The following is a 19,840-nucleotide window of genomic DNA, read 5'->3' as shown; positions in this document are numbered from 1 at the left end:
ACCCTAGACCAGACCCCTAAACTAATACAGACCCCAGGCCAAACCCTACACTAATACAGACCCCAGACCAGACCCCTAAACTAATACAGACCCCAGACCAGACCCCTAAACTAATACAGACCCCAGACCAGACCCCTAAACTAATACAGACCCCAGACCAGACCACTAATCTAATACAGACATCAGACCTCTAAACTAATACAGACCTCAGACCCCTAAACTAATAAAGACCCCAGAACCCTAAACTAATAAAAAACCCAGAACCCTAAACTAATACAGACCCCAGACCAGGCCCCCTAAACTAATACAGACCCCAGACCAGACCCCCAAACTAATACAGACCCCAGACCAGACCCCTAAACTAATACAGACCCCAGACCAGACCCCTAAACTAATACAGACCCCAGACCATATCCCCTAAACTAATACAGACCCCAGACCAGACCCCTAAACTAATACAGACCTAGACCAGACCCCTAAACTAATACAGACCCCAGACCAGATCCCTGAACTAATACAGACCCCAGACCAGACCCCTAAACTAATACAGACCCCAGAACCCTAAACTAATACAGACCCCAGACCAGACCCCTAAACTAATACAGACCCCAGACCAGACCCCTAAACTAATACAGACCCCAGACCAGACCCCTAAACTAATACAGACTCCAGACCAGACCCCTAAACTAATACAGACCCCAGACCCTTAAACTAATACAGACCCCAGACCAGACCCCTAAACTAATACAGACTCCAGACCAGACCCCTAAACAAACACATACTCCAGGTCCCATTCTGCAGCTTGCAGTCCTCCTCACTACCAGGAAACCACCACAGGATAGATGGAGGACTACAGGACAAAGGTTTAGGAATTAGATCAGGATGTGTAGCCTGTGAGACTTGTCTGCTCTTCCAGGGGTCCGGGAGGTCTCCCTGTTATTCGGTGGAATAGTCAGGTATGAGTATATACCATACTGGTTATCGTCCATTTTTTTCCAATTTGATGACCAGAATTTCATAATGACAAAGACGACTGAAGGACTTTGGTTTTACACCAAAACAGGGGAAGCGTTGTGTCTATATACAAGACTAGGCCCAGTCTCCCCACCGCTGAGGCTGCGTCCCATCATTTACACATACAGTGGGAGAGGAGTGAGGCTGTCACAGTCATCACTGACGGATCTGTGAACCGGGGGGCTGACTCCATGAATCCCCAGCCTATTCTCCATATTCCTAGGTGATCTTGTTTGAGGAGACCAACCCCCCCTGATATCAGCAAACAAACATGACTGCTCTATCGCAGGGACTTGTTGAGCCCACCCAATGCTTGGCTGACATGCCTGGGCGTACAGCGAGTGAGGGCCCCGGCACTGCCTGGAGTCCTAGATTTATAAAGCATCAGGCACATTCCCTGGAACTTCCTCGCTTAATCCCAGCAAACAATTCTGTGCTGAGCCCAGAGTCAACGCGGCCTCCTGTGACTCATGTCATTGCCTCTCAGCGGGAGAAGGGGTGAACGGCAAACAATACCCGCCGTATCCTCTCCTATCCACACCTGCGGTGGCAGCAGCGCCATTCATGTCCCACCGTATCTGTACTCAATGCACATCCGGTCTGTGACCTACATACATGTAAGGGATCAATGGGGGAGCATAGATCCTATAGGTGCTAAAGGTCGCTTCTCTATTATACAAGTTGTACTCTGGCTATCACCCATACCTGCAAACTGGACTGTAAAATTTAAAGTGTCAATGTCGTTTAAAATTTTTTATTTTTTTTTGCAGAAATCAATAGTACAGGCGATTTTAAGAAACTTGGGTTTATTAGCCGAAAAATGCATTTTTATCATGAAAAAGCAGTTTGAAGCTCTCCCCCCTGTCTTCATGGTTCTCTATGGAGAGGGGAGGGGTGGAGGGAGAGGAGGCACCAAAACAGGACAACAAACAGTTAATTTACAGCTACATCACCGAGATTTCCTTATAATGGGCAGTGAATGAGAGAGAGGAGGGGGGGGGGGACCTGGGGAAAGTTTGGCATATGGCAAATATTTGCCTAATAATGGCATATTTGCCTAATAAACCCAATTACAAAGTTTCTTAAAATCGCCTGTACTATTGATTTCTTAAAAAAACTAAAAAAAAAAATTAAACGACAGTCACACTTAAAAGGGGTAGTTTACAAAAAAAAAAAAAATCTTTCAAATCAACTGGTCCCAGCAAGGGCCAGAGCAGTAACAAATCCCCATAGAAAACCTCTCCTGCTCTGGACAGTTCCTGACATGGACAGAGGTGGCAGCAGAGAGCACTATGTCAGACTGAAAAGAATACACCACTTCCTGCAGGACATATAGAAGCTGGTAAGTACTGGAAAACTAGAGATTTTTTAATAGAAGTAATTTACAAATCTCTGGCACTTTCTGTTGATTTGAAAGGAAAAAAAAATGGTCAACAACCTCTTTACTAATAGACTGTCTCTTCCTTAGCATTTAATTAAAAAAAAAAAAAAAGATCAGATGAGTGTAAGAGTTGTGGATTTGCACGGAGCTTTACACAACCCCATGTCTCACTGACTAGTGATCCGTACACAGGAGAGGTGCGCGTTCACACGATGCTTCTTCTCCGGTGAGGAGACTTGGAGATAAATCCTATGTTCTTAGCTGAATAGACACAGGTAATCCCGCCAGGATGTTCTCTGTATTTCAGAACATGTAATTTTTGCAGAAATTCTTTGGGGCAGGATATAATTTACAGGTAAAAACAGAAACAATGTAACAAGTGATGACACAGAAGTAACAAAGCGGCAGATACTTCACTGCGCTCAGAAACGGGATCCTTCAAAAAAATCAAAGAATCACAGCCCAGTCAAGATCCTAATATCTGAGGGATAAAAGTTGACATTTCTTTCATTTCTTAATGTTACGGAGCCAAGAAGAAGATGATTCCAGGTTGTTTAAAACTAACATCTGGAGGGGACGACCTGAGCATTAATCATCCACTTGACAAGAAAGCTTAAAGGGCTAGTTCACACCAGAAAAATGTCTATGTCACGAACTGTCCAGAGCAGCAGCGAATCCCCATAGGAAACCTCTCCTGCTCTGGACAGTTCCTGACATGGACAGAGGGGGCAGCAGAGAGCACTGTGTCTGACTGGGAAAGATTACACCACTTCCTGCAGGACATACAGCAGCTGATAAGTACTGAAAGCCTGGTGATTTTTTTAAGTAATTACAAATCTCTGGCACTTGCTGGGACCAGCTGATTTGAAAGAAAATATTTTAGGTGAACAACCCCTTTAATAAAGAAGAAACCGACTATGAGCTAATTCCATTCCGGCCACTGGGAGCCACAAAGGAGAAGACCAAGCAAACTTAGTGTATGTGCACACTTTGGAAAATAGACGGAAAATACTCGCGGACTGCAGCAGACGTGTGCATCTCCGCCCATGTCATAGACTCCATTCTATGCACGGGCGGATTCCGTTGTCCGTCCAAAGAATGAACGCGTTCATTCTTTGACAGACGCGGGAATCCGTCCGCGCATAGAATGGAGTCTATCACACGGGCAGAGACGCGCGCCGCATTTTCCAAAGTGTACACATACCCTCACAGAGCAGGGCTGAACCACGTAGCATGTTAAATTCACCTACCGCGTTACCACACCCATTACAGTCATATTAGATTAAGCAAATTTTCGTTTTCTCAGATTAACAATAAACGATTGCAATTCCAATTCCGAACTCTCTGCATTTGAATATCGGTGGCTGAAAAAGTGTGATGCAGTCCTAGAGAGTCCTGGAAAACATGGATATAGCCTATGGCCTACGGCTGTACTCAGGTTTTCCAGGCAGCCTTAGGGTCCTATCAGACAAAATGATTAACGAGAAACTATCGCAAACGAAATCATTTAACGTTAACCTGAAATCGTTCACCTAGTTACAATAGGAACAATAAAATTCTTTAACATCATTTCTACGATCACTAACCCCATCTGATCGCAGCAAATGAAGGATCGATGAGGAATTACACTGAACGCTTAGTGAACAAATTACACAAAACAAATGCGGAACTACCCCGAACAAATGCGGAATTACACTGAACAAATGCGGAATTACACTGAACGCTTAGTGAACAAATTACACAGAACAAATGCGGAACTACCCCGAACAAATGCGGAATTACACCGAACAAATGCGGAACTACCCGAACAAATGCGGAATTACACCGAACAAATGCGGAATTACACTGAACGCTTAGTGAACAAATTACACAGAACAAATGCGGAACTACCCCGAACAAATGCGGAATTACACCGAACAAATGCGGAATTACACTGAACAAATGCGGAACTACCCCGAACAAATGCGGAATTACACCGAACAAATGCGGAATTACACTGAACGCTTAGTGAACAAATTACACAGAACAAATGCGGAACTACCCCGAACAAATGCGGAATTACACCGAACAAATGCGGAATTACACTGAACGCTTAGTGAACAAATTACACAGAACAAATGCGGAATTAAACCGAACAAATACGGAAGTACCCCGAACAAATGCGGAATTACACTGAACACTTAGGCTAGGTTCACACTGCGTTTTCAGCATCCGTTTAACGGATCCGTTTTTTTTAGCGGTCAAAAAAGTAGTGTCAACAGTACTTTATTGTGCGTCAAAAAAAACGCATCAGTTTTTTTATAATAGAAGTCAATGGAAAAACGGATGCACACAAATGCATCCGTTTTTTGCAATCCGTTTTTTGCAAAAAACTGATCCGTTAAACGGATGCTGAAAACGCAGTGTGAACCTAGCCTTAGTGAACAAATTACACCAAACAAATGCGGAATTACACCAAACAAATGCGGAACTACCCCGAACAAATGCAAAACTAGCCCGAACAAATGCGGAATTACCCCGAACAAATGCGTAATTACACTGAACGCTTAGTGAACAAATTACACTGAACAAATGCAGAACTACCCCGAACAAATGCGGAATTACACTGAGCGCTTAGTGAACAAATTACACTGAACAAATGCGGAATTACACCGAACAAATGTGGAATTACACCGAACAAATGCGGAATTACACTGAGCGCTTAGTGAACAAATTACACTGAACAAATGCGGAATTACACCGAACAAATGTGGAATTACACCGAACAAATGCGGAATTACACTGAATGCTTAGTGAACAAATTATACTGAACAAATGCGGAACTACCCCGAACAAATGCGGAGTTACACCGAACAAATGCGGAATTACACCAAACAAATGCAGAATTACACCAAACAAATGCGGAATTACACTGAACAAATGCGGAATTACAGTGAACGATCAACAATGACTTTGGTGTCCATACCAAATGAACGATTTCTCATTGGTCGTTTGATCGTTGCCTGCATTTACAAGAAACTATTATCGTTTAAAGTGACACTGTCCCCCCTTTTTGCATTCTGACTTCTCTACACAGGTGTAAAAAGTAAATTTACCAGTTTCCATACCCTATTTTATATCATATGTCATGGTGCTTGTTCTAGTAAAAAAGTGATCTGCACGGCAACACAGTGCTTGTTTAAGTGAAAATTGATCTTCACGGCAACAGTACCACTTAGCCCCGCTCACAGTGCCACTGTTGGCGCCGCCCCTCCGTGATGTCATTGGCACCCTGCCCCCTCGACACCCATTGGTATGGGCTGACCTAGAGGGGGTGGGGCCTAGACCTTTAGGACAGCCTGTTCCAATGGTCGGCGAGGGGGCGGGGCCCATGTGCCTATGACATCATGAAGGGGCTGGGCCAATGGTGGCACTGTGGGCAGGGCTAAGTGGAGCTGTTGCTGTGAAGCCCCACCCACTTAGCACAATCTGCAGTTGATAAAAGATCACTTTTTTACTTGAACAAGCATCATGACGTATGATATAAAATCAGGTATGAAAACTGCTAAATTTACCCATTACACCTGTGTAGGGAAGTCAGAATGCAAAAAAGGGGGGGCAGTGTCACTTTAAATTTGAACGACATAACAATAATTTACACAATAATGTTCCTGTATAATAGGGCTGCATCCAATTTCTTCAGCCACCGGTAATCAAATGCTGAGAGTTCACAGTTGGAAAAACCCAAACGCACTCAAAGTTCGCTCATCTTTAGTTCTGGAGACGGACCGGAAGAGCCTTGACGCTAGTCTTATAGGAATCTCTACCATTCGGATGTTCATTGGAAGCACCTGGAAAATTTGGCTCCTTTTCAAATAAGTATTTGTCAGCAGAGTGAGAGCGTCGGTGTCAGAGGTCCCCGTGTCAATGCGTCTTGCAGAAAGGATTTTGTTTGTACGTTTCTGAAAGCTTTCAATCCTGGAAATAACACAGGAAGGAGCCATCTTGACTTCACTGCCAGGAGCCCCGGACACCTGCACTAAACACACACTTTCTCTTCGCCTTTATTTCCCAGCCTCGAGGATTACGGAGGTGACATGAACCAACAGGTGCCCTCGGGGGGTGCGCGGCGCAGGACCTGGATCAGCTGTCAATCACTCTCTACCTCCAGGATCACTTCATGCAAATGAGAGGTTGGACTATAAGATACTGTAACAAATGTTGTGTCTTCATACATGATAAATCTCCTTTCCTTCAACATCTAATAATTTAGAAAGTCTAAAAAAAACGGACAGATTAATCCAGATCTGAAAAATACTATAGGCAGAAGACTCAGATCTAAGAATCTTTGGTTAAAAAAGGGAGTATTTAACAAAGCAGTCCAAATATTTTTATACTGCAACTGGGTCATGTGATCACAAGTGTGACCAACAGAAAATTACAGTGTTTAAAGTGTCAATGTTGTTTGAATTTTTTTTATTTATTTTTTTTATTTATTTTTTATTTATTTTTTTAGAAATCAATAGTACAGGCAATTTTAAGAAACTTTGTAATTGGGTTTATTAGCCGAAAAATGCATTTTTATCATGAAAAAGCAGTTTGAAGCTCTCTCCCCTGTCTTCATGATTCTCTTATGGAGAGGGGAGGGTTAGAGGAAGATGAGGCACCAAAACAGGACAACAAAAAGTTAATTTACAGCTACATCTCCGGGCTATCTCCTCTGAAGTCAGCACTGACCTCTCTTACCTCTGAATACTGGCTTTCACACAGGTCCCGCTGTGTAATCCTTTGTTCTCTGCTGGCGACTAATCTCCGTCCTCCCCCCTCCCCTCTGAATAGGTTACACAGGGCTCAACTGATGTAAAGGAGTCGAGATTTCCTGATAATGAGCAGTGGATGAGAAAAAGGAGGGAGAGGGGACCTGTGGAAAGTCTTTTTGAATGCAGATAATGTCAGATTTGCCTAATAAACCCAATTACAAAGTTTCCTAAAATCGCCTGTCCTATTGATTTCTGCAAAAAATATTAATAATAATAATAATAACAACAATAATAATAAAAATACAACAGTGACACTTTAATGTGTCAGAGGAAGTGTCCTGGGGCAGTTGATTTCCTGTGAATTAAGGGATGACATCATCACCTACCAGGTGCAAGCTGATCAAGAACAGGAAAGAGACAGCTCCATGCATTGTGTAGTGGCCGTGCTGGGTTACTGCAGCTCCTCCCTATCAAAGTGAGAGCTGAGCTGTAATAGCCCAAAATAACCACTATATATTATATGGAGCTGTCTGCTTCCTACTCTGTTACACAGCATATGGCAGAGTGGCAACTCTGGCAAAAAGATGATCAATGATAATATGGATCATCAAAGATTTTGCCCTGGAAAGGAATAAATCCGCTACCCATCTCCCTCTTTCTGCCCTCTTTTACAACACTTGATATTCAAACCGTGAAGCAGGAGGCTCAGGATGAGCAGTGCTATGGGATACAGTCTGTGAGGCTTCCTGGGTGACCCATATATATTGTACACTGATAGAACACAGTCCCGTATACCTCCCAGATTAAAGTAAAGCCAGCGTGAAATAGCGCAGTGCACCTAATCTGCTAACCAAATATGAACTCGAATCCCTTCACCCATCGTGTCCCCCCTCTCTGCTGTAGGTAAAAATAATAGAATTATGTCGATCTTTCAAGCTCATAGCGAGTCAGGTAAGCATGAGAAGGAGCTGACGAGTCGCTGACAAATCGACTGTCATTGGGCTGAATGTGCGTCTCTGCCTGGCGCTGTCACTCAGTGACCTCCATGTCTCTTCACAACTGCAGCGAGTACGGTGAGAGGTCGCCCAACACTTATACAAACTTCCTCAACACTTAACACTCTTCCTCTGGGAACATGTAGCAACCTGTGTGAGAACATCACTTCTACCGGGAACACCTCCACTAAATACATTAACCCCAAAGGGACTCAATGCAAAAGGAGAGGACTGGACACCATCATCAGACTTGGACACCATCATCAGACTGGACACCATCATCAGCCTGGACACCATCATGAGACTGGACACCACCATCAGCCTGGACACTATCATCAGACTTGGACACCATCATCAGACTGGACACCATCATCAGCCTGGACACCATCATCAGCCTGGACACCATCATCAGCCTGGACACCATCATCAGACTGGACACCATCATCAGCCTGGACACCATCATCAGCCTGGACACCATCATCAGCCTGGACACCACCATCAGCCTGGACACCATCATCAGACTTGGACACCATCATCAGACTGGACACCATCATCAGCCTGGACACCATCATGAGACTGGACACCACCATCAGCCTGGACACTATCATCAGACTTGGACACCATCATCAGCCTGGACACCATCATCAGCCTGGACACCACCATCAGCCTGGACACTATCATCAGACTGGACACTATCATCAGACTTGGACACCATCATCAGACTGGACACCATCATCAGCCTGGACACCATCATGAGACTGGACACCACCATCAGCCTGGACACTATCATCAGACTTGGACACCATCATCAGACTGGACACCATCATCAGCCTGGACACCATCATGAGACTGGACACCACCATCAGCCTGGACACTATCATCAGACTTGGACACCATCATCAGCCTGGACACCACCATCAGCCTGGACACTATCATCAGACTTGGACACCATCATCAGACTGGACACCATCATCAGCCTGGACACCATCATGAGACTGGACACCACCATCAGCCTGGACACCATCATCAGCCTGGACACCATCATCAGCCTGGACACCATCATCAGCCTGGACACCACCATCAGCCTGGACACTATCATCAGACTGGACACTATCATCAGACTTGGACACCATCATCAGACTGGACACCATCATCAGCCTGGACACCATCATGAGACTGGACACCACCATCAGCCTGGACACTATCATCAGACTTGGACACCATCATCAGACTGGACACCATCATCAGCCTGGACACCATCATGAGACTGGACACCACCATCAGCCTGGACACTATCATCAGACTTGGACACCATCATCAGACTTGGACACCATCATCAGACTGGACACCATCATCAGCCTGGACACCATCATGAGACTGGACACCATCATCAGCCTGGACACCATCATCAGCCTGGACACCATCATCAGCCTGGAAACCATCATCAGCCTGGATCACCCAATAACATTCCCTTAGAATGCAGCCCTATGGGACCAGCAACATATTCCTCAATTAGCTATCCATATAGTTGCAGACGTGCAGAGTTATAAATTCAGCTCTGGATGTACCTGGGATTGAAGCCATAGTGAAATAGCAGTATTATGAATGCAGCGTGTGAATTATTAGCGTATGATGAAACAGCTGTCTACAGATGGGTAACCTTTCCTTCTGGAGAGATTCCTGGCTTGGCATGTATCCCCAGTCATGTTCTAAGACACTGACTTTAAGGCTACAAACACACTTGCCGGATCCGCAGCGAGTCATCTCGCTGCGTATTTGCAGCGAGACTCACTGAGAATCCCATCCCTATTCTTTCAATGGCAGACAAAATCGCAGCAGAGTTGTACATCCCTGCTGCGATTTTGTCTGCAGCACGCCCCATCAACCCCCCTGGTCACCGGAGATTATACATTACCGGCTCCCCGCTCCTGCTTGCTTCGGGGCAGGAGCAGGGACCCGGTATAGTATAGCCTGGCCGCCCCCCCCCCCTGTTGCCCCCATCGCCCCCTCAGCAGCACAGAATAGGGCCTGGATCCACAGCGAGTCTCGCTGCAAATACGCAGCACGATGACTCGCTGCGGATCCGGCGTGTGTGTGTAGCCTTAAGGGGTATTTCTACCTCAGCTTATCTTCCATCTATAGAATAGAAGATAACAAGCTGGCCCAAAAAATATTTTTTTCAGATCAACCGGTGTCAGAAAGTTATGAAGGTTTGTAAATGATTTTTATTTAAAAATCTCCAGTCTTCCAGTACTTATAAGCTGCTGTGTGTCCTGCAGTAAGTGGTGTATTCTTTCCAGTCTGACACAGTGCTCTCTGCTGCCACCTCTGTCCATGTCAGGAACTGTCCAGAGCAGCAGCAAATCCCCATAGAAACCCTCTCCTACTCTGGACAGTTCCTGACATGGACAGAGGTGGCAGCAGAGAGCACTGTGTCAGACTGGAAAGAATACACCACTTTCTGCAGGACATACAGCAGCTGAAATTTAGTTAATTTACACAGAAAGATTATCTGACAGATTATCTGCTAAAGATTTGAAGCCAAAGCCAGGAATGGATTTGAAAACAGGAAACATCTCAAGCTTTCCTTTATGACATGATTTCAGTTTATAGTCTGTTTCTGGCTTTGGTTTCAAATCTTGGGCAGATAATCTTTCTGTGTAAATGGACCCTTACAAATCTGTGTAAATTTCTGACACCAGCTGATTAAAAAACAATTTTTCTCTGGAGTACCCCTTTAAAGAAGCGCACTACGCAGGTCTGGTGAGCAATCCAATCACTTCATTGGTGATTGTGTCCTTCTTTTCTTTTCAGTCTCATGATCGGATGTGGTCCTGGCCGTCAGGCCCCCAGCCATCAGCCTGTTATGCCCTATCCTATGGATAGAGGGTAACATGCTAAGATACAAATCCCCCTTTAAGGGAAAGCTACCATAACAGGGTGGTGTAAGAGAGCTGCATATCCTTCTTCCCAGAACTCCCAGTGGAGGATGAACGGCCTTTAAGTCTTCACACGTCTTTATGACGCTCTCCTCAAGGAGAAACAATACACTTTTAGCAGATATGATGAAACTGCAGAATTATGAATTCAGCTCAGGGTGCTGTGGACATTATGTTCCAGGTACTGGAACAAGTTAGAGTACCCAAGAGGGGTGGCAATCTCAAAAAACTGCTTCAAAAACGAGAAGCATATTGGATACACACTCTGCAAACTCTCACTCCCAGGGGGCTGAACAGGGAATACGAGCTATCTAGCATCATCTCCTAACTTATTCTCATATACCTGACTGCTTCCTTTCTGCCTTACAGGCACTCCAAGCATCTTGAGACTCCCTCGACCCTATTATGATTTTCAGCTGATGATGTACCAGGTACGACCCCTTGCCTATCTTACTATTGTAGCTGCTGTGATCCTCTCGCTATCTAGTATCTTTATCTGCCCTACATATGGCCTGTATAAAACATGTTATGCCTATTCGTATATTATTGTAACTCTTGTATATATTGTACATATTGTATATACTGCTGTTTACTATATGTTACGCCTACTATGTATCTATATGTGCTCTACTTATAGCCTTGAGGTGGACGCACCGCCTCCTATGTGTCCGCCACACTTGTCCCCCGTCCTACTCCACATCCTAAAGCAGATCGTAGCCCTCGGAACATTTATGAACTCTTCATGGTGACTACCAGCTCCATCGCGGTACCAGGACTCTGCTTAGCATAAGACTGAGCCCGACATTGGCATATCCACACTCCTCTGTTGCATCTGGATGTCCCGCATCTCCTGTTTTCGCCGAGCAGCTGACTGTCACAAGCAGCCCGATCCGCGCACCCATGCCCATGCGCCGACGGGCACACTCCGTTCACTGACAGCAGCGCTGTAACATGGCTCTCCCTCATGAACTTTACTTTGCGATCGGAGCAACTGGCCCGCTCTGTACCACTCCCCCTTGACCTGCTTTAAGATATTATTATTTGCCGTCTCTAGCAACATGTTTGTTTATGTTTATATGTACTTCCTTGCAGTGTATACTCTTCATTATCACGTGACACATGTCCCATTGTTTACTATGTTACTCCCCTTCTATTCCCATTGATGTTTTCCCCATATTGTTTACTTCCTGACGTTTTTACGTTGGCCACGCCCACTCTGTGACGTCATCACGTTGGCCCCGCCCATATACTTTGGCGGTTTTTTGTTATGTATATATACCTGTTGGTGACCTCACTGCATTGTACACCCCTAAGCTGATGAAGGCCATGCTTGGCCGAAACGCGTCCTTGTACCATATGTTTGCTACACCATACCTCCCAACTTTTGCAAAGAGCAAAGAGGGACATGTGCGCCGCGGTCCCCATAGCCACGCCCCCATAGCGACCCTCCATAGCCACGCCCCCATAGCAACCCTCCATAGCCACTCCCCTACAGTCACCACATGCTGCTGACTGAATAGTGCCTTATATAGTATCCAATCCCCCCAAAAATGCCCTATATAGTATCCAATCCCCCATTATAGTGCCCCACATAGTAGCCAATGCCCCCATATAGAGCCCCACATAGTAGCCTATGCCCCCATATAGTGCCCCACATAGTATCCAATGCCCCCATATAGTGCCCCACATAGTAGCCAATGCCCCCATATAGCGCCCCACAGAGTAGCCAATACCCCCCATTAGTGTGGCCCCAGCGGAAAAAACAAAAAAACAGTAACTCACCTGTCCTCCGGTCCCAGCAGCTCCTCTCCCGGCAGAGCGCGCACTCCCGTCATCCTCCGGGGTGGGCAGCGGGGTATAGAGACGCTGACTGTGCCGGAAGTGACCTGCAGCCTCTATATGAATCACTTCCGATACTGTCAGTGACTCGTACACCACTGCCCGCCCCGGAGGATGACGGGAGTGCGCGCTCTGCCGGGAGAGGAGCTGCTGGGACCGGAGGACAGGTGAGTTACTGGTTTATTGTTTTTTTCGCTGGGGCCACATATATTGCGGGACACGGGGGCCGTTCCGGGACTGCGGGACAGCACCCCGAAAACGGGACTGTCCCGCGAAATCCGGGACGGTTGGGAGGTATGCTACACTACAATAAAGAAGCATAATCTACTTGGTGAGTGCCGGGCTCTTCCTAATATCTGAACATTTTTCTCACCTCGAGCACCACCGCCACGGAAGTGCCGTCTTCTACATATTTCTACGATAATCATTTGGTGTCATACTGTCTTAGGCCATGTTCACACGTTATAAGAGACCGGCCGTTCCGTGACCCAGCTGGGTCACGGAACGGCCAGTCTCTGAAAAGATCATCCCGGACGGTACTGCAGTACCGGCCAGATGATCTTTTCGGCCGCGCCCGCATCAGAACTTTTCACTGCACACTATGGGGCGTGCGGCCGGAGCCCATATTGCGCACTGACAGAGTTTTCTGCGGCCGCTATTCATTGAATAGCGCCCGCAAAAAAATGACATTTTTGTGGCGCCGCTAGAGATCCCAGCCGGAGCGTATACTATGTGTGTACGCTCCGGCCAGGATCCCATAAACGAAGAAGTAAATCAAAGCCGTGATTTTATAAAATATACGTTGTGTGAACATAGCCTTAGGCTATGTTAAGACAACGTATGTTTTTGTTAAACCACGGCCGCTATACAACGGCTGTGATTATCAAGGAAAGATACGTTTCTGTGTATGGTATCTCGGCTGGAGCGTATACACATAGTATACGCTCCGGCTGGGATCCCTAGCGGCGCCACAAACGACTGACATGTCAGTTTTCTGCGGCCGCTATTCATTGAATAGCGGCCGCAGAAAACCCTGTCAGTGCAGGCTCCGTCCGCACACTCCATAGTGGGCAGTGGAGAGTTCTAATACGGGTGCACACGGATGCGCTTGCATCAGAACTCTGCGGGGCTAAAGATCATCCGAGATGATCTTTGCAGAGACCGGCCGGGTCACAGAATGGCCGGTCTCTTACAGCGTCTGCGCATAGCCATAACTGGTAAGTAATAGGAAACTGAGTCAACATCTTACAGACTAAAAATCTCAAAAAGATCACGTAAAAGAAGCCAAACTGGGAAAAGATAACCTATGATGATGGATAGAATAGAATAAAAGCAGGAATCATTCATTGTTCATCTCTGTGGGTTACAGGCTTAAGATGAAAAATCAAAGTAAAATAATCTCGGGTAGAACCATCAAAGCAGGAACAAAAAAAGAAAAAGAAAAAAATGTAAAAGCACTAAAAGCATAAACCCTCCAGACGCCGCCTCTCGGTCATCAGAAATATTTTGCAGGGGCTTGGGTAAAAAATTGAAGTCATCACAAATCCTGAAAAGAACTGACAAATGTAAAAACAAAAGCTTGTCAAAGTGTAAAAGAGAACAAGACGCGGCCCGAGGAGCTGACATTCCAGGTCACAGATTAACTGCAGAACACAGGTCAAGGCCGAACCGCAGCACCAACAACTGCAGAGGCCCGAAGCAGCGAGAAGACAGTGAGAGCAAAAGAGAACAATAAGAATTCTACAATACATCCTAATACTGCTCCTAAATACAAGAATATAACTACTATAATACTGCTCCTATATACAAGAATATAACTACTATAATACTGCTCCTATATACAGGAATATAACTACTATAATACTGCTCCCTATATACAAGAATATAACTACTATAATACTGCTCCTAAATACAAGAATATAACTACTATAATACTGCCCCCTATATACAAGAATATAACTACTATAATACTGTTCCTATATACAAGAATATAACTACTATAATACTGCTCCCTATATACAAGAATATAACTACTATAATGCGGTTCAGGGAAGAAACAGAGTGCTGCACCTCACACCTATGGCTGATACTAGTGCCGCTAGGCTAAATAAAAAACACATCAGAATTTTGTGTATGAATTGATCAAGCCATACTGCCCCATGTACCTCGTGCCAGTATCTGATACACATGGGTCCCTACACTAAGTCCACACCGTGCCAGTCAGTGGCCACCAACCCCGCAGGCACGCACAGTCAGGGAACGGGGGCCATGGGACGGCCCTGCGACCCCCATGCCACAGGACCAGACCCACAAACACCCACACCCATATCCATACTTGTGTCGTTTGGGGGCAGCCTTCCCCGCCGGTGGTGCTGGCTGGGTTTTGGTGGGGCTTTTTGGGTCTGGTCCTGTGACATTGGGGTTGCAGGGCCGTTCCATGGCCTCCCTTCCCTGCATGTGCACGCTTTGCGGGGTTGACGTTAGCGTAGAGACCCGCGTGGACCAGAGGACCTGCGCGGTGGTACACGGGGCAATATGGCTTGATCAATTCATATACAGACACTCTGGTGTTGATTTTTAATATAGGCCTAGGGGCATTAGTATCAGCCATAGATGGGATGTGCAGCCGTTCCATTCTCTCCAGTTCGTATAACTACTATAATACTGTCCCCTATATACAGGAATATAACTACTATAATACTGCCCCCTATATACAGGAATATAACTACTATAATACTGCTCCTATATACAAGAATATAACTACTATAATACTGCTCCTATATACAAGAATATAACTACTATAATACTGCACCCTATATACAGGAATATAACTACTATAATACTGCTCCTATATATAATACTATAATACTGCCCCCATATACAAGAATATAACTACTATAATACTGCTACTATATACAGGAATATAACTACTATGATACTGCTCCTATGTACAAGAATATAACTAATATAATACTGCCTCCTATATACAAAAATATAACTACTATAATACTGCTCCTATATACAAGAGTATAACTACTATAATACTGCTCCTATATACAGGAATATAACTACTATAATACTGCTCCTATATACAGGAATATAACTACTATGATACTGCTCCTATGTACATAGCCCTTAAATTAATCAATTCTAACACTAATATTACGCAATAAAACATTCCTTATAAGAGTTAATAGGAAGTCTTGAGTGTATAATAAGAAGCAGTGGGAGGAGTTATAATCACTTACCCTTTATGATTGATTCCGCTGTATATAAATCTCTTTTATAGGTCACCTAGAGCACAAATGAACGGCATTAATTACAGGGGACAGGAAGGATTAGCGTCAGTAATGCCCCACAGCAGCGCTCTCTATTGTCAACGCCTTTCCCCAATCATTTATTCCATCTGTTGTCTCGTAAAATCTTTCTTATTAACAATGGGGTGACATGTTTCCACTTTCCACTGATGAGCAAGGGATGATGGGTGGCGGTGTTATATGATGCAATGAGGCTATGACTTTGGATCCTTTTAGACTTAGTAAAGGGGTTGTTTACCCAAAAAAGTTCTTTCAGATCAACTGTTGCCAGAAAGTGCCAGAAAGTTGTAATTTATTTCTATTTAAAAATCTCAAGTCTTCCAGTACTTATCAGCTGCTGTATGTCCTGCAGGATTCTTTCCAGTCTGACACAGTGCTCTCTGCTGCCACCTCTGTCCATGTCAGGAACTGTCCACAGCAGTAGCAAATTCCCATAGAAAACCTTTCCTGCTCTCCAGGCTTGAAAGCATTACCGTTTCCTGCAGGACATACAGCCAGGGCCGTATTTACCACTAGGCACCTTGCAGGGGGGCAGCACCAGGGAGCAGGGCGTCAGAAAAAACAAAATTTTTTTAGTTTTTATTTTTTTAGTTTCCCTCCTCCCGTTCATACTTGCCAGTAAATCTGGTGTCTTTTCCAGGGGGGTGGGGGGTATGGTGGTATTGGTCAGGTCTGGTATCGCCAATAAATGCGTGAAGATGGGGCGTCTTCAGGTTTAGTGCCTAGGGCAGCAGCAGCTGTTAAAGGGGTATTCCCCCCAAGAGCTAAAAAAATGTAATGCTCCCAAACCTAGCTGGTCTTACTCACCAAGTCCCCCTGAGTATTTTGAGACGTCTCCCATCTTTTTAGCTGCTGCTGTTCCTGAGTTACAAGTTTTTCTAAAAGCCGATCTATAACCAAGATAGGAAACTACATTTCCCATCATGCAATGCTTCTGCCTGATGATGGTGAAGTAGCAGAGCTGAGACAATGAAGGAGATGATGACAGTGTAGCAGAGCTGAGATGGCAGTGTCGTGTAGCAAAGCTGAGTTGGAAGTGACAGTGTAGCAGAGCTGAGTTGGGGATGACAATGTAGCAGAGCTGAGTTGGCGGTGACGGTGTAGCAGAGCTGAGTTGGGGAGGACGGTGTAGCAGAGCTGAGTTGGGGAGGACGGTGTAGCAGAGCTGAGTTGGGGGTGACGGTGTAGCAGAGCTGAGTTGGGGGGAAGGTGTAACAGAGCTGAGATGGCGGTGATGGTGTAACAGAGCTGAGATGGCGTTGTTGGTGTAGCAGAGCTAAGTTGGAAGTGACGGTGTAGCAGAGCTGAGTTGGGGGTGAAGGTGTAGCAGAGCTGAGTTGGGGTGAAGGTGTAGCAGAGCTGAGATGGAACTGACCAAGTAGCAGAGCTGAGATGGTGAGTGCCGCGGGTGAAGGTGGTGCCCCATGACTGATCAGAAAGGGGGAGGGCGCTTGGTGATCGTGCGGTGGAGGGGTTGGGCAGTGATCGCGGGTCGGGTGCCGCTGGTGATAGGGGGGGCGGAGCTTGCCGCGGCCGATCGGAGGGGCGGAGTTTTCCTCGGGCGATTTCAAGGGGCGGAGCTTGTCGTGGGCGATTGCGGGGGCGGAGCTTCTGTGGGGGTGCCGCGTGTGAGTGCGGAGGCTATGCCGCGGGTGAGTGAGGGATGCTACGGGTGATGGGGGGCGGTTGGTTGTGGGACGGGGGGCTGTGTGCTGCGGGTGAGTGCTGGACGGTGCGCCGGGAGGCTCTGGACACGGGGTGAGCTCTGGGCTGGGGGTGACCGGGTGGCTGCTGTTAGAGTGGGAGACAGTGACAGCTGCGCTGATGACTGTCTCCCTCTCTAACAGCAGCCACTGCATCAGTGTTCTCAGTCACTACACTGTGCTGGGACTGAGGACACGTGATGCCGTCTCGGAGGGTGGGGGCCAGGAGCAGGGAGCGTGTCGGAGTGGACTGAGGTCTGATGATTCTCTGCAATCCGTGGGGGTGAATGCAGCTGGATAACAGCAAAACTGTGCAGAATCCTTAATACATTTATATTAGAAAGATGGAAAGCTACGGGTGGGCAGCATATTAATGCAAAAATAATTTTGGGGGGAATACCCCTTTAATACAGCCCCTGAAAAGTACAGGAAGGCTTAAGATTTTTTTTTATAGAAGTAAATTACAAATCTCTGAGACTTTCTGGCACCAGCTGATTTACAAGATCCTCACCGCTGTCATTTTAGTTAAGTTTAACTAAGCTAAAATGACAGCAGCAGTCACAGCCTCACCACATATCCAGCCGCCCACGTTCCCCGGCGTCCCCACGTACTGCCGGGTTCGCCGTCCTACGTCGCCCAGCAGCCTTGTCCCTGATTGGTCGCGTGCGTGCGCCGCAGCCGTCCGCCGTGTGTAGCGGCGCGAGACGGGGGGACGGGAGTAAGATTGCGCAGTGGTGTGGAGTGGAGCCGCGCCCGGGGGGGGTGTTTGCAATCAATGCGCGGTGGGCTGGGGGCGGCGGCAGCCCGGGTTTGCCTCAGGCAGCAGAAAGCCTGGGAACGGCCCTGAGTCTGGTTTCCAGGTTGTAGAGCTCACAGAGCATTGTCTACACTGGATACAGCTGAGAGCAGGACTAGCTATGTACAATGTATAAGTCCAGGCTGTAGAGCTCACAGAGCATTGTCTACACTGGATACAGCTGAGAGCAGGACTAGCTATGTACAATGTATCAGTCTGGGGTCCAGGCTGTAGAGCTTACAGAGCATTGTCTACACTGGATACAGCTGAGAGCAGGACTAGCTATGTACAATGTATCAGTCTGGGGTCCAGGCTGTAGAGCTTACAGAGCATTGTCTACACTGGATACAGCTGAGAGCAGGCCTAGCTATGTACAATGTATCAGTCTGGGGTCCAGGCTGTAGAGCTTACAGAGCATTTACTACACTGGATACAGCTGAGAGCAGGACTAGCTATGTACAATGTATCAGTCTGGGGTCCAGGCTATAGAGCTTACAGAGCATTGTCTACACTGGATACAGCTGAGAGCAGGACTAGCTATGTACAATGTATCAGTCTGGGGTCCAGGCTGTAGAGCTCACAGAGCATTGTCTACACTGGATACAGCTGAGAGCAGGACTAGCTATGTACAATGTATCAGTCTGGGGTCCAGGCTGTAGAGCGTACAGAGCATTGTCTACACTGGATACAGCTGAGAGCAGAACTAGCTATGTACAATGTATCAGTCTGGGGTCCAGGCTGTAGAGCTCACAGAGCATTGTCTACACTGGATACAGCTGATAGCAGGGCTAGCTATGTACAATGTATCAGTCTGGGGTCCAGGCTGTAGAGCTCACAGAGCATTGTCTACACTGGATACAGCTGAGAGCAGAACTAGCTATGTACAATGTATCAGTCTGGGGTCCAGGCTGTAGAGCTCACAGAGCATTGTCTACACTAGATACAGCTGAGAGCAGGACTAGCTATGTATAATTTATCAGTCTAGAGCTCACAGAGCATTGTCTATACTGGATACAGCTGAGAGCAGGAAAGCTGACGTGATCTAAGCCTATAACCCTGTGTGTGTTGTACCCGTGTGCCCTGGGTGTGTGAGTCACAGCTATAATACACACAGGAC

At 46.4% G+C, this 19,840-nt stretch overlaps 1 protein-coding gene across 3 annotated transcripts in view; it reads right to left on the bottom strand.

Annotated features, from left to right (window-relative positions):
- The window catches only part of CRPPA (CDP-L-ribitol pyrophosphorylase A), a 129,905-nt gene that overhangs the window by 63,602 nt on the left and 46,463 nt on the right, over window positions 1-19,840 (bottom strand). For all 3 annotated transcript variants that reach the window (XM_069959335.1, XM_069959336.1, XM_069959337.1), the window contains exon 5: window positions 16,156-16,201. In XM_069959335.1, coding sequence (XP_069815436.1) covers window positions 16,156-16,201 — 46 coding nt within the window. The remainder of the gene's footprint in view (window positions 1-16,155; window positions 16,202-19,840) is intronic.

This window comes from Dendropsophus ebraccatus, chromosome 2, assembly GCF_027789765.1.
Source record: "Dendropsophus ebraccatus isolate aDenEbr1 chromosome 2, aDenEbr1.pat, whole genome shotgun sequence".
NCBI lineage: Eukaryota > Metazoa > Chordata > Amphibia > Anura > Hylidae > Dendropsophus > Dendropsophus ebraccatus.
Note: the sequence above shows the minus strand (reverse complement) of the source record. Positions and strands in the feature narration are given on the sequence as shown.